General features: G+C 44.5%; 1 protein-coding gene across 2 annotated transcripts; it reads right to left on the bottom strand.

Annotated features, from left to right (window-relative positions):
- Window positions 1-19,293: 19,293 nt before the first annotated feature.
- BNIP1 (BCL2 interacting protein 1) lies at window positions 19,294-24,045 on the bottom strand. Of its 2 annotated transcripts, XM_061456672.1 has the most exons (6): window positions 23,886-24,045; window positions 23,653-23,745; window positions 23,371-23,462; window positions 22,815-22,916; window positions 21,996-22,114; window positions 19,294-19,943 (listed from the first exon to the last, which is right to left on the bottom strand). In XM_061456672.1, the coding sequence occupies exons 1-6, from the start codon at window positions 23,967-23,969 to the stop codon at window positions 19,747-19,749; spliced, it is 687 nt and encodes a 228-aa protein (XP_061312656.1). In that variant the 5' UTR covers window positions 23,970-24,045; the 3' UTR covers window positions 19,294-19,746. The 2 variants fall into 2 exon arrangements, with proteins under 2 accessions (XP_061312656.1, XP_061312657.1); XM_061456673.1 differs by lacking the exon at window positions 23,653-23,745 and having other exon boundaries at window positions 23,886-24,023.
- Window positions 24,046-24,417: the final 372 nt, after the last annotated feature.

The following is a 24,417-nucleotide window of genomic DNA, read 5'->3' as shown; positions in this document are numbered from 1 at the left end:
ATTAATTTTGGCCAAGGGGGGCTCGCATGCACAGACACCCCATTGTTACAAGTCCTCCCTTCTGCAGCCCCACAGAAAGAACAGCCTCTGCAGCCAGCACAGCCACAGGGTCAGGTGGCGGTAAAAGGTCTTCCTGGGACTTCTGACAGCACCCAGGCTGTTGGCACACACCACGGCACGCTGATGTGCTGTCCTGCGCCCAGTCTTCTCCAAGGAACAATTCAACGCGACAACCCTGACACAGTTCTCTGCCTGAGCCCAAAGTGTTTCACATCTACAGGGCAATATGAAAAGCCTTGTGCTTGGGAAGCAGCATTCTGGAGGAAAATACAGCATACAGGCACTTCCGCAAGGCAACCTGAAATCAGACATCCTCTCAGTGTTCGGGGGCATGCTAAGGAGTGTAGGAAAGACTTCCTAATAAGATTTGATCTCAGTTGGCTTGGTTTGGATTATGCAGCTTGGTATTGGTATCATTTCTCTGTGTCAGACCAGCCTTTAGAAGAAGTCAGTGCTCCGACTCCACCTACAGGTAACAGGGCAAGTGCAGCTCAGCACCGCTTGTACTTGAGACACACTGCACATGGTAGGGTTATACAGACTTCTTGGAATTCACACAATTTGTACAGGAATAAGTTGTCAGCTGTAAGGGACTGATACCAAATCCCTCGCCTTTAGCAGCGTTGTAGGAACTGAAGTAATTGTTTTTCCCAAATAACACCCCTGCAATTCCTAAAGTGCATCTGTGGCCAGAATTTTATTTCTTAATTCAAGGAATTTTCACATAGAAAGTTATTCTCTGGAATCAGAAAACAAGGAGATACGGTCCTGGAAGGAATTAGCTAAATGTTTCAACGTTCTCGAGAAGCCCAGCAGGAAAACAAGAGATCAACAGCTCTCTCTCCCTAATTCATCTCACTGGCAACAGTTTAGATCAGTATCAGCAGTAAGTGATTTCTTGTTAATAGGGATTATTAAGAAGAATCAACACCTTTAAAATGTTACTCCACGTTGTCTTCGAAATGAGAAAGGGATGGGCTTTCAGCCTGGAGTCCGATTTTTCATTCCTGGGTGGTTAGATCTCGACTACAACACAAACTTAATGCTACATTTTAGTGCAAAAAGAGAGGGAAGTCGAGGTTTCCCCTAAGAAAAGATCAGGCTCTGGCAATACATTTGTGAAAGTTAATCAGTCAAGGTTTAGCAAAGTGACAGGGAGTGAGTCACTTGAAAATCGCTACCCGTCTCCTGCAGGCATTTTAAACCCTGTCACTGCAGAGATTCATCCAGTAAGAAAGACCCATTTAGCAACACAATCATCCTCAGAGCAGTCCATCGGACACAGGCCTTTCATAACCTCTCCCCAGTTCCAGTAGGTGTTTTTCCATCAGCTTTCCCTCTCTCGAAACAGCTTGCTTTATTATTTTAGTACAAACTCCAATCCAGCCTCAGCAGAGGTCTCATCCTTGCTGCTTCCTCCACTTCACGAGCAGTGCACTGAACACAACAGATTTTTCCTTCTAGGTACGAACAAGGATCTCAAACTCACCTCTTCTCACTTCCCACTGCAGTTCTTAGGAAACACGGAGCAAAAGCACCAGCTGAACCAGGATATTGCTGTCATTCTAGCTACAGTGAAGGTTGTAGTGCTGTGCCTTAGCTAATGGACTAATTTTAAAGCATCTCTACCGTTTGTATTGCAGTACTGCACAGACTTACTGCAGACTGTGGCTTGAAATGGCTTCTAGAGCTGACTGAGTAAAAATAGGTGAGTTTCTCTGTCTTTGCAAAAAGCAGTTACTGGAACTGCAAATCATATACAAGCTATGCCAATGGAGTCTGGGTGAATACACGAAGAGGCAGGATAAGACAGAAAATAAACTGTTTCCCAGAAACTGAACAAGGGGAAAAAGCTGACAGAAGTCCAGCAAGAGAGACGAAAATGTAGCAAAGCAAAGCAGGGCATTTTTAAAACAGCTCTGTGTGCTGAGCAATTGATGCACTGACTCCACTGAGACTGCAAAACATCTGTTAAGTTATTCCTGCTTAAAATAACTTTTTTTTTGGTGTCAACAAAGAAGCATGGGTGAATGGCTAAAACACAGGTCTGTAAGGCAGGAGATCTCGGCACTTTTCCCAGCTCTATTAGAGAGCGGCATCACATTTGCCATTGGGTCAGCACAGGCAGACCCTCACTCCTATAAGCTGTAAGCAGGGGCCAGGCAAGTACAGGGCTCACTCAATGCTCACTTAGTTTGATGTGCTGAAAAAAAAAATCAGTTGTCCAAAAGAAAAAATAACTTGCCAAAGGGCAATGCTCTTGGTGGCCAAAATAATTTCATTTAAGGTTGGGTAAAGTTAATTGGTCTTGGGGAGACATCGTGGAGCTAAATTACTATTTCTGGAGATGGAGAGGCTGAAAGAGAAACAAGCATGAATGACACTACTGTACAGTGGGCAAGGTCAGGAGTTAACAGGCTCAAATAGGAAAAGAAAAGCAAGTTTGTCAAATTCTTTGAACTGCTCTAACTACTATTTAGTAAGAAACTTAACAATTTAGAACAGTAAAGCTTTAGCCCTAGAAGCAACAAATCTGGTTGATTAACAATTTATTAACTTCCACAGTTAAAAACACTCAAACATTTTCTAGGTGTTCTACGTATTGGGAATAGGATTTGCTGCACGAATATATCATTGTTTATTTTAGCACAGCAGACATTTCCTAAATAGACTGCATTGTCTTCTAACACAAGCTTTGAATAAGTCACAGTACTGGCTCCTAGAAATTGCCCCCAGATCCCATTTTCCTGGCCAGGGTTTTTCTTGTACTCCTTACCACCTATCTGTGAAAAAGAAAAGCAGCTCTGAGAGCAGTCACTGCAGTCAGAGGAGGTGCAGCACGCACAGACATGGGCACAGCGCTGCCTGGCTGTCATCAAGAGGAGCCATTAATGAACAGGTCACAAAAACCCATCCAAACCCATTTCAGTCCAATAAAGAAGTTTCTTGTATTTTTAAATGCAAAAAAATAATTAAAGTCCTACTGCCTGGCTTGCAAACTCAGTTCGAATGAGATCCAGGAGATGATTTATGCTATTTCAGAGAAGGAAAATATAAATCTTAGCTGATCTGAGGTTTTATGTCGTGCTCTTTGCATCTTGCAGTGTCAGCTGCTGCTTCCCTCTCTGCTTCACACCCACAGAGACCGGCCCAGATCCATCCTGCAATTACACACACTTCACTTTACGGACGTGGTTAATCCCACTGAAGATTCTCATACCAACACAGTGTACGAGGGCTCACTGTGGAAGTAGACGGACATGCTGACACTTCACTACATTTCTGGCATCCTCCCATGCTGAAGCTCTAGTATCCTTCTGCTGTTTATTTCTGGTTGTGAGGCTTAGGGGAGCTTTCATACTTGCTCTGGGTTATGGGTTATAGCAGAGTTTTTCTTTCCAATTACGTGCTCAGAAAGCAATCCTTACCCTGTACATCAGTGGGTATTGCAAGAGTCCCCATTCTACAGCCACTAAACATACACAGATGCCATGCATACAGCCATGCTCAGAATGCAGGTTTCTCACTGGCATCTTTATAGACAGCCCTTTTCAAGCAAGGCCAGAAAAATTGCTTTACTAACCCTTGTTCTAAAGACATGAAAGCAGAATTGCTGCTATAAAAAGAGACATTCTGTCATATCTCTCATCCAACACTCACAGGCATCCAGCGTGCTCATCTGGGACCTCGGGCTCATTTCTCCTTTTAGATGTACACAAAATAAAATAGAATCAGTGAGAGCTGCTGGTCATCTCCATCTCTGAGAGCCAGGCCAGAGGTGACCACCACTGGTTAGACACCAACTTAGAGCACACCAGGATTTCATGTTGAGAATGTAAGTCTAAATGATCTCTTGCTCAATGAGGCGTTAGAAATGGAAACCAGATTTCTCTATTCAGTCCTCAGAGGTAACATTATCTACAGCATTTCATTTTCATACACACAAAGATTATCTCCCATGTAATAAGATGAAAATAAATACTTGGTATTTTTCCCTATCAAAAAGTAAGAGCACATGAAAGAATCCCCCATCATGCAGCACAGCACACTGGAATGACAGGGACAGTCATAGGTTAATTTCCAAATATCCTCTTTGATTTTCTTTCTTTCCTAACCACATTTCCAGTCCTATTGGCCTCAATATTTTGGTTGCAAAAACACTGTGCTCTGTCCCTTTGATCAGCTAGTGAAAAGCCCTTTCATGTCTTGCTGTCTTCATTACCTTACATTTTAATTGCTTGCCTTGCATGGGACAGACAGGTGGTACAAGGTCACAACAGGAGATGATGGATGGCTTTCAGCAGTGCACATCCAGATTATACATGCTCAAATCAACCTGTGCGGCAGTAACTTGTCCTGCGCTGGGGATCAGTGGGGCATGCACAACATCTGATGGCTCAGACACCAAATACCTATTTTAGCTCCTATTGGAAAATAACAATGAACTATGCTTCTTCAGTTCTTTTAAAGGAGTGTTTCAAAGCACCACACATACACACACACACAAATTGTTACTTACCCAAGCACCACCGTCCCTACAAGCTACCAGGACCACCAGTTCACACATCCAGAAACAGGGACTTAAGCTACTTAGAAGATCAGGGAGTGTTGGAGGTGCAATGCCAAAGTCTCACATCAAAGCTCCTGCACAGATGGCTGAGCCCTGGCAGAGCGATGATTTCTGAATAAAAGAATTCATATCAGATGCCGATCTTATTTTAAATCACATAAAATCACTGAATAAACAGAGTTTTCCTTTTACACAGCCAGAACTTCCCTTATTTTCCCCCTAGAAGATGACAGTTCAGTGCTTTGGACTTCTGATGGACAGGAACTTCAGTTTCACCCTGAATCCATCTACTTCTGCTTAGCAAACGTGTACACCCATCATTGCTATGATACAGAAGGATTCTTCTCTAATCCATTTGATTTGCTGATTTCTTGGTCATGGAAAGAGTTACACAGGTTTGTTGCAAGGATACCTACACAGGATAATAGGTACCATACTGCTATTTTACCTACTCAAACAGGGAAAAGGGAAGAAATCACAAGGAGGAAGACTAACTTCAAACTCTATTGTAGATATCAGGCTAGACCATCTTACTTGTCCTTTTTAGCCTTAGAAACCTTTAGATGAGCAAGCGGGCTCCCAGAGCAAAGGCTGGATACAAATATGCTCCTGAATATCATGTAATTCAGACCCAAACTTGAGTTAAAGGCTCTTTGTAGCACAAAGAAGCCATGATGTCAGTTCTGGTGACATAGGATGCTCTCCTGGTGAAAGTCAATACTCGTCTTGTCTTGTCTAGAAATGTATTTTGGGGGTAGATCCATTGAAACCTCAGTGTAAAACCAAAAACCGAATAGAGGGGGTATTTTGCCAAAATCAGACACTTATTTGCTCCCCATATTAAAATGCACTTTACTACAAGCACAAAATTAATTGGTTTAAAGTTTCCTCTCCAGGAAAGCTAAACTGGTCCTCCAAGATTTGTCTTGAAGGACAGAGACCCTGGTCAGCTGCAGAGCAGAAGGAAATATCTCCCAACTACTTTTTTCCTCCTCTCCAAGCCTCCCAGATGGCCGTTCCTTTCATTTCTAGGCAGGCTCCTTCCCTTCACACAGCTGTTCCCAACTGCAGCTGAAATCAAGACACTGGGACTCATTAGCTCTACTCATTCCTTTCATCCACAAGTCAATGTGACATGCTCAGGAAGCATAAGTGACAGGAGTAAAGTTTAGACTGAGGTACAGGTGTCTGGGGCTGAAGAGGCTGTTCAAGCAATTACAATTCAAGCAATTAGTTCCCACTTACACCAGCTTGCTCTTTTTTCTTTTAGGTGAAACATCACACAAATTTTGCACATTTTGGCATGTGCCAATTGAAGAGCATCATCCTCTTCAAAATGCATTAGCCAGATGCTTTCAAATAGAAAGTCTCCTTTGAGACCATTCCTGTTTTATCAACCAAGATAGCAGCATCCCACCCAGCTTCCGAGGGAAAATAAAAGCATTGAGAGGAGGCTCGAAATCGGTTCAGAAAAAGAATAAACCACAGGGCTTCGTTCTGTATTTGTACTTTTTCTCAAAACCAGAACTGATGACTTGGGAATTTTTGAGTTGCTGACATTTTGTGGGAATTTTTGGGAAAAAAAGTAATAAAAATCACTCTGAAAACACAGTCTTGCTGTACTTACTATTCTGCAGAATGCTCTTTACCATTGCTCAGCATGCACTGCTTGGTTTGCTTATATCAATAAACACCAAGTTGGTGAGATCTTGAAACTGGGAAGACCCTGTTTTGATCGTAACTGACATTTAATGTGGAATCTCGAGATGGTCATTTAACTTCACACATTGCACTACAGAGGTGGGGAGTTCAGGTGAGGAGCAAGGGTCCTCCATCCCCCATTGAACACAGGCAGGCTGAAGGACACGGACAGAAATCTCTGCTTTCAAGTGCTTGGATGGAAAAACGGATGGGGAGGGGGTGAGTGGGGGAAAGCTTTTGCACAGAGAGGAACTGACTTTTCAAAAGAGAAAACACTTTCTGATGGCCTGAGCTAAAGATAGGATAAGCTCAACCAGCAGCTTTTTAAAGCAGCAGATCTCCTCTTATCACAAGTCCCCAAGGAGGGGAATGGCGCTTACACTGAATAGGGTGTTTTAGAGCTCTTTTCCCCTCACAAGCATCACCCACAGTGCCAGAATCTGTGAGCTGCTGGTCTGGTCCTGCCGGAGACCTGGCTGTACCCTAAAAGCCTGGAGGGACCTTTCTCGGAGCAGCTTCCCCATTACCCCATGCTCTGCTTGGGTACCACAGGAGGGTGCTTCCTTTATCATTTTGACTTTTGACCTTGAGATGGAAGGGGATTTGCCCTGCCACCATTACCGTTTCCATCCAGCTCAAACCCCCTCCACTCCCTGAAATAGGGATGCTTTCGAAAAAGGGCATTGTGGTGATAGATTTTTCAAGACCAAGGGTCAAGTTTATGTTGATCTACAGGTGTCAGAGGCATATTGATCCAATGATGAAGGTCTCTGAAAGGTCACCATAAATCCTCAAGGGGATGAAAATACCACATAACTTGCTTGCAGATGTTGCAGAAGTAACCAGATAAGGTAAAGCAACCGCCCAGCAAGTGTTAACAGACACAGCTAGAGCAACAGGTGATGCCACAATGTTATTTTGCCATAAACCAGGGTGGCCAAACCTATAAAAAGGTGAAAACATCAAGCAGATCAAGCCTTTGTCAGGGCAAAATAAGGACATTTGTTTCGACTTCAATCAGGGCATCTTTGACTTGCAGGAGAAGAGACAAACACTTTGCCCTTTATGGTCAGCACTTCCCATGCCTTTCCCTGGCAGATGTGAATTATACCTAACTCAAAAACACTTCAGTGAGCACAGTTACTTTAGAATAGAACAGTTCAGTTGGAAGAATGGATGACCTCCAATGATCATCTAGTCCAATTGCCCGATTCTGCAGATAGAAAAGCCATTACATTAGGTACAGCCAGGTATGTAAAACGAATCTTCTCGCCCTAATTCCCAGCTCTTGAGCTAACGCTGATGATGAAGTTCTCCAAAGCATTTGACAAGACCAGTGTCCATGCCGTGAGCTCTGTAGCCAGGGACCCCATGGACCTCTCCAGTGGCAGCTCAGGCTTTCCATAACTTGAGCGTCTGAGCCCAGCAGTTACGGCAGAGCACGATGCTCAATCCCTTTATCATGTCTCCTCTCCCTGTGGCAGCCAGAGCAAGGTCTAATTTTAAAAAGCAGTGATACGGTGCTGCTGCAGTCACACACGTTCCAGTTTGTGGCTGGGTATTTAAATATAAATGTGCATGAGCTGCCCTTCAGTTAAGCTATTACACAGTGGACTATATGGAGACGACTTCAACAAAACGCAGAAACTTACTAACTTGTGGAAGCTCAACAGTTAAAATAGATAACTTGCCAATTTTATTTGGTAGTCGCTTTGAGATCAATAATCCAAAGCACTTCTCTGATCTAGATAAAGTAATTTTAATAAAAACAAGTTAATAAATAAACCCCCAATTTTTACATGATTTGGAAGAATAACTCTTAACATATTAAATCAAGACAACACATTTTCCTTTGTGGTATATTCCAGTGAAAGTTAGAAATATAATGGATCTCATGGGAATCAATAAATTCCATTGAGATAGAAGAAACCCAGAATTTAATTGAAAATAACTATCGAACTGTAAATTAATATTACTCTTCATAATTTGTCTATAAAAAAAAGAGAATCACATTCCAATACAGAGAATTTTTATGAGAGAAAAATGCTTATTATGAGAATAACGTGCAATAAATCAGAGTACAGCCCAGTACATCTTGGCCATCGCACGCAGCTGTCGCCATCAAAGCACAAAGATTAATTTTAGAAACGTCTGCAGCATCTGTGTGGCAGTTTCAGTGCTAACACTCATTTATAAGCAGAATAAAACATAACATGTATTTGTGCTTCCAAGTGGGGCTTTCATCTGTGCAAGCCCCGGGTCTGCTCCATAGGCACTTACAGGCAACTTGCACACCTTGGGTAGGGACATGCGGGAGTATTTTGCTGAATAGTGCCCAAAACATCTAGGAACACATATAGTGATGCTTGTAGCATGGCTGGTTTCGCCCATGAGTGACTGTGGGCCCAGTATTGGAGAAGGTTTTAAACCCACCCTTGCTACATTTACCCATATTGAGCCCAAACATTCTGGAATTTGCACTGACTTTGCTGTGCTGGGGCCGGCTGGGCAGGGAAGGGGTGAAGTGGTGCAGGACTCGGTAGAACTTTATTTCACAGTGCTACCTAGTGGTTTCTGGAATAAATGATCAGTTTGTCAAAGTGCATTCTCCATACAGAGCCTCTGTGAAACCATACAAGTGCATATAAAATCTAAACCTTCATCACTGCCTGAGATGGGTAGGACTATATATTAACACAGCAGAAGGAAAAAAAAAGGAAGCCAAAAAGTAAGCAAGAACACTAGCAAGCTAATTCTGAGCTTTTCTCACTGGATATTCATCCACACATGCACATCAACAACCCCATCCCAACCTCCCGCAGCTGCATTGGATGCCAGGACAGGCGGCACCTTTATTCAACAATTAAGATCTTTCCTCCTTCACCATTGCCAAGGATTAGCACAAGAGCGTGGAACTAGCGGCATTCGTGACCCATCATAGACTGTTCCTCCCCTTTTCATCCTCTCCCACAGCACCCGAGGATGTTAATGCCAGACTGTGATTAGATTTTCCCAGATTTCATGCCAGCATGAGGACACTCATCAGAACGAGCGACAAAACCTCCTCCCCTCCAAAAACCCTTCCATGCTCTTCTCAGACTTTCCTTTGCTCTATAACAATGACAGCGGCTGCAAAACTGTTCTGCACTGCTCAGTATCACCTCCTCCCCACTGTGCATCTGACAGCCTATATTGATCTATATACTGATCCAGATCTATAGCACTTCATTTTCCAAGTACCTTGGCAAAGGAGCAGTGCTATTATCCTGTGTATGCCCACACAGAAAATAGCACTGCCTGCGTGCCAGGTTTAGGTGCCACGGCAGCACAAATAAATGAAGTCCTGTTAAAAACTGACAGAGCAAACCGAGACAAGCCTGGCAGGATTCAGTGGAAGATGTTAAACCCAAGTACGAGACGCAGCTGCAGGCCATGATGGTTTTCCCATATTTAGAAAGAGGAGAATGGTACTTGCTTCCCTGGGCAATGCCCTATGATCACCAGATGAAAGGAGTCATGTAAGTACTAAGTAGTATTAATAGTCACAGGCACAATATATATATATGAGAATAATACAGTCAAACAATACTTAACAGTTATTTCCAATAGCAACATTTGTATAATGCCATTGACACTCAACTGCTGATAAGTTGGACACACTTAAGGAATTTTAATAAGCCTTTGAAAAGCTTTAACTGATGTGAATTAAGCCTCCAGATAATGTAGCTGCAGGGCTATCATTCTCCAGTTAAAAATAATTGATCTTGAATGTAAACGTCACTTCTTGCACCCCAGTGTACAAAGGCAAAGAAAATGTCATTTGTCACCAGCAGCGTCTGGGGCTGACGACCACGTTCCTAGAGAAGCTGCAGCACCTCTGTGCTGTGCCTGGACCCACGAGGGACCCTGCAGCTCCACTCACCCAGGAGAGCTTTTTCTCCCACACAGGGTCACAGACAAGGTAGCTCACAGGAATGAGATTCAGATATGTTAATTAACAATACACGTGCGGTTAGTATTACACCGGCACTAAATCCAGTGCCTGGGGGCACTGTGCGCGAGTACAGAAAGGATTGCTAATACCTTTTGGCTTTAATCCACAAAAATAGCTTTGCTGCTACTCGCCTCTTGCAGAGGCAGAGGCAAGGTCTTCACCTCGATTTTAGTACTGAACATAACAGCTTTTTCTTTTGGAGAGGAATATTCCGTATTTACTGCCTGTTGTTCCAGGCGTGAAGCCTTTCCTAACTGGCAGTTTCTCTCCCAGAGCTCGCTATCTTTCCTGGAATCCTCTAACAGACTCATGTAATGGCTTTTTGACAAGGTGATAAAACCAGAAGCTCTTGTTGAAATCTGCAAACCTAAACATTCACCCACATCTTCATAGAACTTAATTAACTTGCAGTAATGAGGATGTAAATTCCCCCTTGCTGTCCTTTAGCATGACTATTACCCTATTGTCTACAAAGTTTTTTACCGTAACTCAGGAACTAAGTTTGGGTCAAAGTCTGCAATTACCCAAGATACTGGGGCAAAGACAAGCCAATTTTAAACAAATCTGAAGATAAAGAGAATTGTGGGTCCCACGTTCCCCCCCCCCCCTTTTTTTTTTGGCTGTTTAGTTTTGAATGAGCAGAAAGATTACTGGCACAAGCAAGTCAGTGAAAGCCAGGGGTCACTGGCATTGAGCTACTTGCATTTTTGCTTCAGCTATCTTCAAATATCATCTCTGACATTTAAACAAATGGGAATAACATAATGATCCTTAGCAACATTTGCAATTTTATGTCCAAATGAAAAGCAGCAAAAGCAGCATGCTTTTAAGAACATGTCTCGGAAAGGAATTTGTCATTGTTTAATCCAAAATATGCAGCATTGATACACATATAATAGATCATTTTTATATATCTACACACAATATGTAACAATATACAGAACAGGGGACTGCTCTCTGCTCTTGGAAACATCAAGTATTTGCTATTATCAGACACAGGACAGGAGGCCAAATGGATCAATAGACTTAATATAGAAAAATCTTATCTTCATTTCTGACTAGCTAGCCATAATGTCAGCACCTAGATGCCACTGACAGAGTTATCTCTCATCAGCAGCAGCAATAACTCTTTGGTAGTTGGGTGACACCTATGGAAAAGCCAATAACCCAAACAGAAAAATCTTGTCCTGCTGTCCTTTCTGAAGATAAAGGGAACCCGATCCACCCCTCCTGGCCTTTGTGCATTTATCAGGACTAGGAAATTGTGCTTTGCAGCCCATGGGGGTTTCAGTTTCAAATCTCCATTCCCATCGGGATGATGCAAACCGAAGAACTTGTGGGTACAAAACCAGACCCCTGGAGAGGTCAGGTCCAAAAGCGTCCATGGATGTGATACTTAGCCATCATGCTGTTGAAAAGAAGAAAGCAAAAAGCTTTCATGTTGTTCTATATATATGTGGTTCTATCTATAGGGCCTGGTGTGCGCTGATCCCCATGGAGACGTTCTCCCTGCCTGCCCTCTGGGCGCTTATCGCGGGACCAGAGGGACGCACGCAGCATTATCACCAGGCCAGGCTCAGAGCAGCCGAGTGGCATTTTCCTTTCATGCAGCCACCGACACCAACCGCGGGGCAAAGCGCTCGGCAGCGCTGCAGCACAGCCCACGACCCTGCCTGGCAGCCTCTAAAAGCAGCAGATAAGTGGGATACGCGAGTCAGCTCTGATGGTGCAGCACAGACAAAGGTCAGGAGCGATAGCATCTGATCGGCCTCACATTGCGAGGTTAAAAATAAAAGGAAGCCCAAGTGGAAAGGGGAGGCTGCAGTGGATGTCGCAGCACCCCAGCGAGAAAACCCTCACCAGATTTGCTCCTCAGTTCCCACCAAATTATTCCTAATGGTTTTGCTTGGCTGCAGGAGCCTCACAATTCACCCAGCATTTTAGTACCCAAGACATCACTTTGGGGTAGACACACAGGCACGATTACTGCAGCTTTTGTGTTACAGTAGTACCCAAGGTCCATGCTGGAACCTCAACGCCACACAAGCCCAGGAAGTCCAGGCTGGGCCCTTCCTGCTCACAGAGTAAGTGGGAATAGCCATTAGGTGAGGATGTAGCTAGGCAAAGAGGAACCGGCACTTGCAAACACTCCAAGGTTCCAATTCAGGCACTCAACACTTGCACGATAGGCTTAAAATCGTGACATTAAAAGCAAACCCCAAACCAGAGGCAAATAGAAAGCTGATTTCTTAATGATTCATTCCATAAGTTCACATTAAACCTGTTTGTTTGCTACTGCGAAGACCATGTATTTGCTCAAGCAGAATTTGATACTTTTCATCATCACACAGTGCCAGGAGCTGGGAGTTGCTCACACGGGTGGACTGGCAGCCCCGGCCCATAGCACAGAGGAGGGATGTTAGCCTGGAAAAGCAGTGCTGGCTTTGCTGCCCTTCACCAAGCGCATCTACATGGAGACACACAGACCCCAGGTATCCTCTTCCAGGGGCTTTGCAGAAGCGTGAATAATTACAGGCAGTAGAGGACTTCAGTATTAACCACAGATACAGGCTGTGTATCTGCTAACTTGGAGTCCTCCATGTGGCCCTCATGAAGGGCCAGGGCCTAAATGCAGTTAAGTCAATAAAGATTCCCCGTTCCTTCCTCAGACTGGTGCTCTCTTTTCCTATGGAAGAGGATCACGTCTTCAAGACACATCTACAGTGCACAGTCACATCCAGAGCACCTCTGTTAAGACATCACCCAAACAAACTGTCACAGACTCTTCCATCACATGTTCCTGTGAGCAAACTAAAGTGTAAGCTCATCATTTGCCCTGTTGCTAGAGCAGCCCAGATCCTGTTTGTTCCATTTATACAAGCAAGCAGACAATGAAGTTCAGTTTATTATTATTTATTATTCAGTGTAACAGCCGCAGCCTGAACAAGTCCACAATCATCTGCAGGGACAGACACCTGCATTAAGCCAGTCCCCAAACAGCTTTAGATAGTGTCAGGATCACACAAGAGCCCTCGATGTATTTTATATACCTGAAAACCCAACAGTGCAATGGGACAGATGCAGAGATAGCAGATGGAGTAATAACTGGTGGCTCACAGTTGCAATTAATCCGCAAGACAAAGACCCCAGCACAGCCTGCAACCAGAGCATTAGTTTTCAGGAATGGGTTATCCCTGCTTGACCAGCTGCTTGGGAAGTGTTTATTCATTGTGAGCATGGACACTCACAGCACACTGGGCAACTGGAAAGACAAAGATGATACTGCTCCAGGAGGTGCAGGAGCTAGTTGTGCAAGAAGCATAATATGAATTTAAATGACGTGATGTGAGATTTGTTTCTAGAAAGCACTGGCATTTTAGTTATTTTCCTACCAAGCTCTGAGCAATGCAATACACAGCAGAGAAAGGCGAGAAGTCTGACTTCACCTGTGAGCATTTTAGGTTCTATTAACCTTCTTATTCCTTTATAGACATGACAAATCTGGAAGCCATCAAATGTTGGAAAGATTACATCACCATCAACTGATCCCATTATTCCCTAATAAGTGTACCTTAAGATGTACATGACTGAGAAATATTCAGCAATATCAACTGCTGCGTTAGAAGAGAGAACCAAATTTTGTACTAACATTTAAAGCACAAGTATAAGCTCTTTCCACCTCTTTTAGGTTAAGATAATTTCTTGACCAATGTAAAAGTACAAGACTTAAAAGTACAAATAAGCCTGAGAGAGCTTAAACCTTCAGACCTCCAGAGGTTCCTGCCAACCTCAACTGGCTTGTGACTTTGAGAAACATGGATAACCAGGGAAACTGAACAGCAGCAGAGAAAGCTTCCAGCCCTGTTGAAAGGGCTGAGTTGGGAAGCAAGGTTCCTTCTCACCAACTTCCCTTCGAGAAAGAACTGCACCAATCTTCTAGCAATTAGAGAAAACTAATTGGGGAACACTTGGCATTTATGTTGCAGAGCATCAGGACTGACCCATACTGCAGCTGCCAACCTGCTCTTGGCAGCATTGAGTGCTCTTGGTTGGGGTACACAGGGCCTGCTGCCTGTTTGGAGAGGACTTATCTCACCTTTAAGGGACAGAAACAGAGCAAGCACTCAGACACTAATCACATGAAGGGCTTGGTGCACTTTGCATCAATAAGCATTCACAAAGACACCACATATCTTGCTAAACCACTCGCTTAAGATTTCTCTTCTGGTGGAATCACACCATTACAAACAGGGAGGTGAAGCCATGGTAAGCTGATTTCTGTCCCCCCTTCCAAAGAAGAGCCCCACACATTTGCAGACAAGCATGCACATGCCCCCTGGATATTCTCAGCCCCCAAAGATTCCAGCCTGACTTGCTCTGGACCACTTGGCATGCGATAGCAGCCATGCACATTTGGCAGAGACATTTTTAGAAGCGTCCAAGCTATGAATTCACCCTTCCATTTTGGTAAAGCCAGTTATGTGGAAAGCATTTCCAAAGCAGGACCTCAAATACAGACTCGATTTCCCCTCAATTCTTGGAAAGGAGGGAAAAAAATAATTAAAAAAAATAAAATCAACAATATTACTCATTTATTTTCCCACAGAGTTACCTTGCATTATTCCTGTATTTGCTGATGCTATAATTGATAACAACACAATTAAGTCAAATCAGTCTTCTCAGCACAGTCACACATTAGAACTATTTCAAATTCTTTCCCTCAGATTCGAGTTTCACTACAAACAAAAAAGGCAACTTTCCTTGAAAACACACATGTAACTAGATGCTTAGGAATTGACCTTCAGGGACGTACTGGGGAGATATCCATAACACCAGCTATGGCAACACGGATACCTGGCAGGTGCCCGCTCCTTGGCCTTTCCATTGTAGCCGTGTTGGAATGGAGACCAGGATCACTTCCACATCCACAGCCTGCTAACCACACACTGGCAACACAGCTAAATATCCAACAATGGTGTTTGGCTCCTGACACACGGGGGTCAACTCCCCATCATTTTCCCCTTTCCATAGGTGTTCAGAAACAGCAAACCAATCTCAGTGGTTAGACTCCATAAGCAGGAGCTGACGCAGACTCTCACAAACCAGCAAGCTCTAAACCTCTAAATGTGCTGAGGCATCAGAACTGCCCCATCCTCACTCCCAAGTGGCTCCAGCTGCAGAGCAAAACACCCATAGTCCTTTAAATGGCCTCAGCCCCCTTTGCTGGAGGACAATTCACCACCACCCAGCTGATGAGCGGGAGTTCATTAACCCACAGCTGCTTGATTGCTCCCAGCTGCTTGTCTCAGACCCTGAACTCCACAGCAAGATTTCAGGCCATTTTTAAACTCACAGCAGCTCCTTGCTCCTCATTTTGAAGGAGCATTACTCTTTGAAGGAAAACAATTTTCACTACAACTGTTCTGTTACAGTGAATCCCACCATCAGCTTGCAGTGACCACATCCAATACCTGTTTGCTTTTGCTTGCGCACGAACCCTCCCGCACAGCCGTAAACACTTCTGCAGAGCCCTCTTTCTTCCTCTGAAGCTCCTCATATACATTCTGCAGTCATGGAGCTCCTGTTCTCAGGAGGACTCCAACTCTTAGCCCCAAGTCATGCCTGAGCCCAAAAGGGCAGAGGGAGCAGAGGCCATCTTTTTCTCACCATCCTTGATGGGTCTGAGGCACTTGTCAGGGCAAAGCTGAAGAGTAAAACACCTAAGAAAATATTATCCCCTTCCAAATAAACAAGTGTGATGCCAGTTTTTACCCTTCACAACACAACCTCAGGCATACAGCAAAGCAAGACCTTAAAACACACCAACCTGGGTGATTCAAACCCTATCTTCATCATCAGAGTTGGCCAGAGACCAGTGTGCTGCCCCAAAGGCAGCAAAAGGCAGCAAAAGGCAGCAAAGCCCCCCTGTAGACACAAAAGAACTGCACAAGCCTAACTTTCCATGAACAAACACTGCAAATATCAGACAACAAAACCCAGACACAAGCACCTCCTCTTCCCATGGTACTGCTCCCACTCACTTATGCAAAAAATCAGATCCACAGTCCTACCTTGAAGCCAGGAACGAGGCGAGGAGCAAGCCAGACACCATACTGCAGCCTGCAGGGATGCCCTGTGAGCACACCAACCCAACCACCCCCAGCTTTGAGCTATATGGGCTGATTGAGGCATCCCACTGTGCTTTGGGAGGAACCCAAGGCACCTACCACCAGCTCTGGCTCTGCTCCAGCACCCAACCATCAGGCCAGGGTGTCTGTTGAGATACCACTTGGGGTGCTTGGCCCCACACATTGGGGATTCACCAAATCACCCCTCCCACCGCAAAGAGGAAATAACATTTATCTTCTTGTCTCTGCCAATTATTTCTTTTCATTCTGTGGCCCATCAGGAGCCTGGATACTTTGTGGCTGCTGATGGAAGGAAATGGGTCAAGTACCAAGTGCTGCAGATCAACACAGGGATTATTTCAACTCTTCCCCTCTCCCAAATTGTCCAGTTGTCCTTGATCTTTTTTCACTTATTTCCCCTGTCTCTAAGGACTGTAAATTGACAGTTTAGACAGAGCAGGTGTTTGCAAAAGGACTAGATTATTTGTTTAATGAAATCCGGATACAACACAAAGCAAATGCCACAAGGAGGGTCCTCAGAAGTTGTTTGCCCTCAGTGTTCCAGCAGGTCAAGGTCTGAAAGCTACGATTTCAGTAACAAGAGGAGAACAGAGCAGAACCCAAGACATTCAACAACAGACCTTTGATTTTCCCACATTACAATCCCCACCCAAAAATATCATCCCTTCGAAACAAACTTTACTGGAATTCTGAGTGCTGTGAGAATGCTGCTGCTGCTTTTTTAAGGTTGATCTGTTCTGAGGGGAGCACGTTGCAGAGATAAACCCAGTGTAACTTCCTGCAGACAGTCGCGCTGCATTGCTGCTGAGCGTCCCGGTATCTCAGAGATTAGCAACAACCTATTTTTACATTGCATCCACACGAGGGAGGGAACACTGAGGCAGCCAGTGCCTGACCACCTGCAGAGACAGTGTTTCACAAAGATGAGACTGTTTTCGAGCTGGCTGAAAAAGCTAAAGCGGTGCTGCTGTATCTGACCTAGGATCAGTAAGGAGTCTTAGAATCATAGAATGGTTGTGGTTGGAAAGGACCGTAAGATCATCTAGTTCCAACCACCTGCAATGGGGGAAAAAATCCTGAAAAGGGAACCTTACTGACGTCTCTGGAGTTGCATAAAACAGCACTGCACTGCTGATATGGAAAATGGGAACTGCTGAGCAGCAATTCATTAGAAATATATTTATAATCTCAATGACCTTCTGTCTTAAATACTGTGTTTAAACTGTATTTCCCCAGATGGGGGGACAGGTGGACACACTTTTATCACCCTCTGTATGTTTGTACCCATCTCTGCAGAGGGGCACAGGGACAAGTGGGCTCCAGCAAGGGCAGGAACCTGATGCTAGAGATGATAAGTGTGAAATGCAACGGTCCATATCACTGAGCTGAATGAAACTTGCTCCACTGTAGCCCAGACTTGCAGACTACATGATGCTCTCCTTGGTTAGCAGTCTGCTCATGAGACTTCCTCCAAAGCAAGGCTTTTACCATTACTAGAAAGCACATGTGCTGACTTTGTGCAATGTATGTTTTTTGAGCTAATTCCTCCCTTATTCAAAAGATAATCTGCACACTGTCAAGTTTATTTCAATCTATAGGTAATTCTGCATCCCATGAAAGGCTGCAGGAAGGCTGCACTGAACTACGATGAATAAATGATCAGAAAAAGCCACATCCATTCTGTCTGCATATTACATGACTTCCAGGGCAAGAAAAGGCTCCTAGGCTCCTGAATCCCATGCAGTGGTGCCCTCTGTGGGATGCACCAACCCTAGTGCAGAGGTTTCCAGACCCTGTGTTACTGCCCCAAGAAGAGGCTCAGGTATCAACTCTTCATGCAAAGCCTTAGATTCCAAACTCCATTACAAATTCCAGCTTCTCTTGTTGGTGCACATAGCCACACAATCACCACTTCAACTGCTCTGTGCTCCTGTTTGGATTACTACAACATACCACCGCATCAGTATTTAACCAAGGTTGCAGCAGCTGCCAGCAAAAGGTTAAATTATGATCACTGACAAGATCTAGCAACTTAGTATTATTACAGTGACAAACTGATTGACCTCTCTGAACACTCTATTGAGAACTACAGGGGTAACCTAGTCTCAATTGTCACAAACTCCTATACTGCAATTTGTTGCTGATGTATTTCTTTGGGTACCTATAGCCCTGCCTTTTAAAAAAGTTTATTTCTAACTACTAAATTAAGGGAGTATTTAAGCATTGTGTGAGAATTTCCTAAACACAATGTCAACTTCACCAGTCAGCTCTGAGAAATACTGAAACAATTTCCAGAAAAGATGACATCAGTTTTAAGAACACTGCAGTGCAGGTTTTGGTACTTCAAGGCACTACATGGAGTATGGCAGCTTGGTATTTATGATATTAAATCAGTTGCCATTACTAAAGCGTAAGAGAGAGGGAAGGTAATCACTGTAGAAGATTTTACTGAGAAAAGATCAACCGACTGTATTAGTAATAAAAACTTTCCACTGCACAACTTGGCAGTATTTTGCAAATACAGAGTATTAAGTAGAATTTTAGGAAGAAAAGGAGAAAAAAGGCTTTGGATTTCAGCAGATGGGCAATGTAATTCTCAAATAGGTTGCATGAATTAATAGTTACAAGTACAGCTCCTGTTTTTGCTTTGTGCAGAGCCCTCCCAAGGCCAAAGGAACAGAACCAGACTGCGTTTGCCACACTCCCAGGAAACATAATTCATAATCAACCATTGCTGTTAAGTATTAAGCAGAATTTTTATACTAGGAATTATTCAGGCTCTTTCACTCCATTGGACTTTGGTTTTAAACAGAAGTCAGTTCACGTGGATACAATAAATAGTTTATTAATGGAATGTATGCAAGTTTCTCTCTTCCATCTTTCCTCTTACTCTCAGCACCTTACACACAGATGTCAAAGGAGCTTCAAGTCCAAGCCAAGGACCAAAGTTAATTTCAAGGCAAAATGAAGAGAGGTTAAAAGTTAAGACTGGCACCTTTGAGTACCTAGTTCCTCAAGTGTTCATCTGGTTCCTCAGACTAACAGGCAAATTGGTGTTTCTTCTTTCCACACCTTGATCTACCTCCTTCTTCCTGACTCGTGTTCATTTAAGCTCTTCTTAGACAGGTCACATGCTCCATGAGGACAGTATAAAGTCACGCTTGCTCTAACGCTCTTTCAGCTATTGCAATATCCCTTTTTGGTTTAAATTCAAAAGCCCTACTGTTATCTCTTTGCAATCTTTTGTAACAATTGAGTTTATCTTTGGAATTTTACAAAAATGGAAAGAGTCTTTTTTTCAAAATATAGAGCACTGTGGCCAGGAATAAGGCGAGGGCGAGGAAGATGAGCAGCTTGTCTGTCAGCTCCCTGCGATTGTACTTGGTTATTAGCTTCCGCCCCAGCTGAATTGTCCCAGACATGGACTTAAATTCTTCATTTGCTTCCAGGATGGTTCGTGAAGAATTGGCTGAAATTGAGGAGAAAAAAGAAAATATCAGCTGGTTGTATTTCAAAAATACCTGACAATGGATATAAAGATGCAGTATTTGGTAATAGAGGTAAGCGCCTGTGAGCTCCTTCTGGGTCAGACTGACTTATAGGTAAGACAAATGCAGACTCTGCTCTTACAGAAGCTTTCACACCTCAGTAGTCCTGATGTGCTAAGGAAAAATGCAAAGCAAAACCAGAGTACTGAATGGCTTAAAGGCTCTATGTCCTGTTCCTGAATTTTTCAAGTTTTTGCTTTCCAAATAAAATCCAGTTCACATATTTAATGGGAAAAAAATCAGTGCTACCCGAGAGCTCACTGGTGCCAGAGACACCAATAGAGAAATCACCATCACTGTCAGCATCCATTCAAGCAGCAATGGGATAGATCAGTATTTGAGTATAGTAACTGCACAACTCAAACTGCTCCCCCTTGCCAGAGCAGTAAATCAGTGTGATTCAGATGGGCTTGCTGACAGTGAGAAAGCAGCATCAGCAGTCAAAGATCCTTAATTGCTCAGCTCAATGTAAACAGTTTTTAATAATTATTTTGACATAATTTTTTTTTTTTCCCTTATAAGAAATTAACTAGAGGAAAAGTGATGACTGGTCTCAACCAAAGGCAGAATTTGAGAATATGCCAAAACAGCAAGATGGAACATTGGCCCCTTTCAACCTCTCTTTCCCTGTGAGAAAACAAACAAATACCCCAAACTCTTCAGCTTTCCTCCTTTCAAATTATTAAATGACAGCAAAAGCCCAGGAGTTCCCTTTTTCTTCAACTATGGAATGCACCCCACACATTGCATACATACAGAATGTGTACAACTGTAAATGCTGGTACATCACTGTGCTGAACTGATTGATGAAAGAAAAGTCAAACTCCAAGCATGTTGCCTGGTTCACAAAAACAAGCACAGCAGAACTACATCCGTAAGGTTCTTTAAACCATTACATCTTAAAAGAGCATTCTGATCCAAGTGAAAATAGAAAACTTGTTTCTCATCATTAATGACAAAGCAGAGCTTCCCCACTTCACAGCCACGCATATTCACTGTGTGCTAGGAAAGGACTTGATAAGAAAAGGAAATTCTAACTACTGATTCAGAATTTGCAGCTGGGGTTTGTAAATGACCTTTGGCAGTTTTTCCCTTGATGAACTCCAAGTGCTGTTCAGTCAGAAACAGGATGAAAAAATGACTGCCAAACTGCCTTTTTAATGGGAGAAGAAACATGCTACTTTTGCAGGAACAACCAGTGCCCAGCTGCCATCCTCAGACAGGGACAGAAAACAAGGAGGGAAAAAGTTGTGTTATTTATCCTCATCTTTAAACTGTTCCCTCTCCTGCCCAAAAGCGAGCTAGTAAGAGGCCCAGGCAACACAGATCCAACATCCAAGTGCTTCATGAATCACCAGTTCTGACAGGTCACTTGATTTATGGTCTTGGGAGTCTAAGCCAAAGAACTGGGTGAAATCTTGGTTTCACAGTCCCTGATGCACTGCTGACAGAGCAAGTGACCTTGGGTTCAAGTCACTTGATCTCCTCGTCTCTTAGTCATCCCAGCTGGAGACTGGGTGAAAACAGTCTTCCAGCCATACCAAGTTTCCTCTGTGTATGGACTTGTACCTACGCTTTTATTTTCCCTGCTGTTACCAAATGCATGCCACGACAGTAGCACTGAGAAACACCAAACACGCTCTCAGCACTGTGTGAGCTCACAGTGCTTTTACAATTGCTTTAATGTGAAACTAAAACAGAAGATCCTTATCCTGCCCCCTTTTCATAATCACAAAACAGAAATCCCCAACAGCTCCACACACTGTACACTATTATGTTGCATTTATGTCCAACTGTTAGAGGAGCTCTTTTGGATGATCCTTTAATTATCATCTTAGTACATTCTCCTACAGCAAAGCAGGTTTCCACTATACTCCACACCATGTCAGTTTGCCCCTACCCATGTTAACAGGACTGGTGAAAGGTGCTTCAATGATCCAAACCATACCCAAACACCCAAATAACATCCATACCGAGGGTTTGCACAGTCTCCTCACTCTGCTGGACTTGCTGTGACATCATCCTGCTAATGCCCATCAGACTCTCTGTGATGTTACTTGCACTCTCTGCCAGACTTTCCTTTGTAGTCTTCCTGAGAAAGTGAAAAAGTAAAGCAGGAATTATGCCCCCAGGTACTGCAGGAAAAACGCTGCTATCACAGAGTCTAGAACAGAGCTTGGCACCACACATCTCTGCCAGTGTACAAAAGACACAACTACTTTTTACTGAGTAATAAATTCAGATTATCTTCACTAAATAATCAAAACAAATTACAAAATATTAAGGCCACAAGCCAAAACAGTGGCTAGGGGCTCAGAATCTCATGGGAGCCCATACTGCACCACTTATTCCTCCATGACTGTGCACCTTCATGAGCTGGTATGGAAACACTGATACAAACTTTATTATCCTGGGTATCCCATTTGTTGCTTTCAATACAAAAATGATATATGATTACGTCCACTGTCCACTTTTGCATGTGAGAACAGCTTGTATAATGATCCATTACTTGTTTATAATCCTGACTAGAATTAACATAAAAGATAGTCAGAACAACTCTGAAGGTTAATTTATGCCCTCTTCCACCTAGACATGACAATGCCAAGAAAACCTGAAGTTATCACAATCCTTAACAGTTTAAATCTCCATCAAAGGTAAATGTACTCATAAATAAAAGCTATGTTCCAGATACAATTAAGTAACTTAAAACTGTTATGTCACTTCTATTTAAAACCAGTTAATACAGCACACGCTGTTTAAACCTCAGATCGTACAGTGGGATGGTCCAATACCTTTGCCTTAAGGAGTCTCTTCCCTGCAGCAGTTGATCTTTCTCAGAGTTGTCAATGGCAATTTTGCATGCTAGATTTGCCTTTCTCCAAGCTGCCTGATTGCTGAAATCACAAGAGCACAATGTTATAACATGATGGTATCGCTTTGCAAGCGAAAACAATTTTCACAAAGCAATTACCACTGTAACTGAGCACCCAGATATGCACATGGACTTTATGTTACACCACAGAGTAACAATATCCCATCATGTCATTTCTGCTCCTAAGTGTATTGTTTATGGAGCAAGGGAAGCCAACTATGCCAGCTGGCAGATGACAGACTCTCAAGCCACCTACTTACATTCTCACCTGCTCAAAGGGACAGACCACAGTTAGGGAGTCAGGACAAGAGAAAGGAAAGGAAAAGGGAGTCCTACTCATTCCATCCCTGATCCTTTCTTGGTCTTGGGCAAAACAGCATCATGTCAGCAACTGCATTCGCAAAAGGGATCCGAAAGTCGCTGCTGTACAGAAGGCAGATTATCTCCGGTTTCAGGGGACCAGCTGCCCGACCCACCTGAGCATTTGTTTCTTATGGTTTTCCACTTCCCGCAGCAAGGCTTGTTTCTCTGACTCCTTATCCTGCTCCTTCGCCATCTGTTCCAGCTCCTTTGGTGGAAAGCAGAAACGCGGAAGCCCGATCAACAACTGCTGCCACCGGCAACCCGCACACCGCGACCCCGGCCAGGGAGCGCGTTAACAGCGGATCGCTGCAATAAACTAACAAGCCGCGGCCGGGACTCCCACCCCACACCAGCCGCCCCGCGGCAGGCCGCACGGTGCAGGCCGGTCACCTCACCTGAATGCGGCCACGGAGGTGGCGGAACTTCTCTTTCACGGCGGCATTGAGCTCCGTGAGGGCGCTGAGCGGCCCCGGGCAGTCCCGGATGTCCTGGAAGACAACGGCCTGGTCAGCGCGGCCTTGCGGCGGGCATCACCCCGCACGGCTCGGCTCGGCCCGGCCGAGACTTCCCGCACAAGGCGGCGGCCGCCCCGCAGCCCTGGCAGCGGAGACCCGCCGCGGGGCGGTACCTGCACGGCCGCCTTGATCTCCAGATCGAACCTGACGATCTCCTGGTGGCACACCCGCACCGGCACGCAAGCGCCCGCCGCCATCTTGGGAACGGAGGGGGAGGCCGCGGCCCTGCCGCCCGGCCCGCGGGCGCCCCCTGCGGGCGCCGCCCCGCACAGGCGTGGCGGGGCTTGGCTGGGGTCGCCCGCCGGCGGCGGTACCGTAGCGCTGCCGGTGGTGCCGGTTCTATCTGTGGTTATGGGGAAGGAAAACCCTGAATTCAGGCGCTGTGTTGAAAGCGTGGAAAGGCGATTCGTTAGCAGAGGGGGGCTAAGGCGGACCCCTTTGCCCTTATGAGCCAGAGGAAGGCCCCAAAGCAGCGCTGCCCATGGCACTGGGAGAAGCAGTGGTCGCAGCGTGGCTGCACAGTTCTGCACCCAACAAACCGCCCCGGGTTTCTGCGTGGATGGGAAGGTCTCTGACCCTCAGTACCAGGGGTGGCCGGTGTCCATGTTGGGGGAACAACAGGAGGTTCCGGTTGTGCCCCGGAGA

This window comes from Pezoporus flaviventris, unplaced genomic scaffold, assembly GCF_033815535.1.
Source record: "Pezoporus flaviventris isolate CSIRO_AGI_PZ_B2104156 unplaced genomic scaffold, CSIRO_AGI_Pfla_v1 ptg000023l, whole genome shotgun sequence".
NCBI classification, from domain to species: Eukaryota; Metazoa; Chordata; class Aves; order Psittaciformes; family Psittacidae; genus Pezoporus; species Pezoporus flaviventris.
Note: the sequence above shows the minus strand (reverse complement) of the source record. Positions and strands in the feature narration are given on the sequence as shown.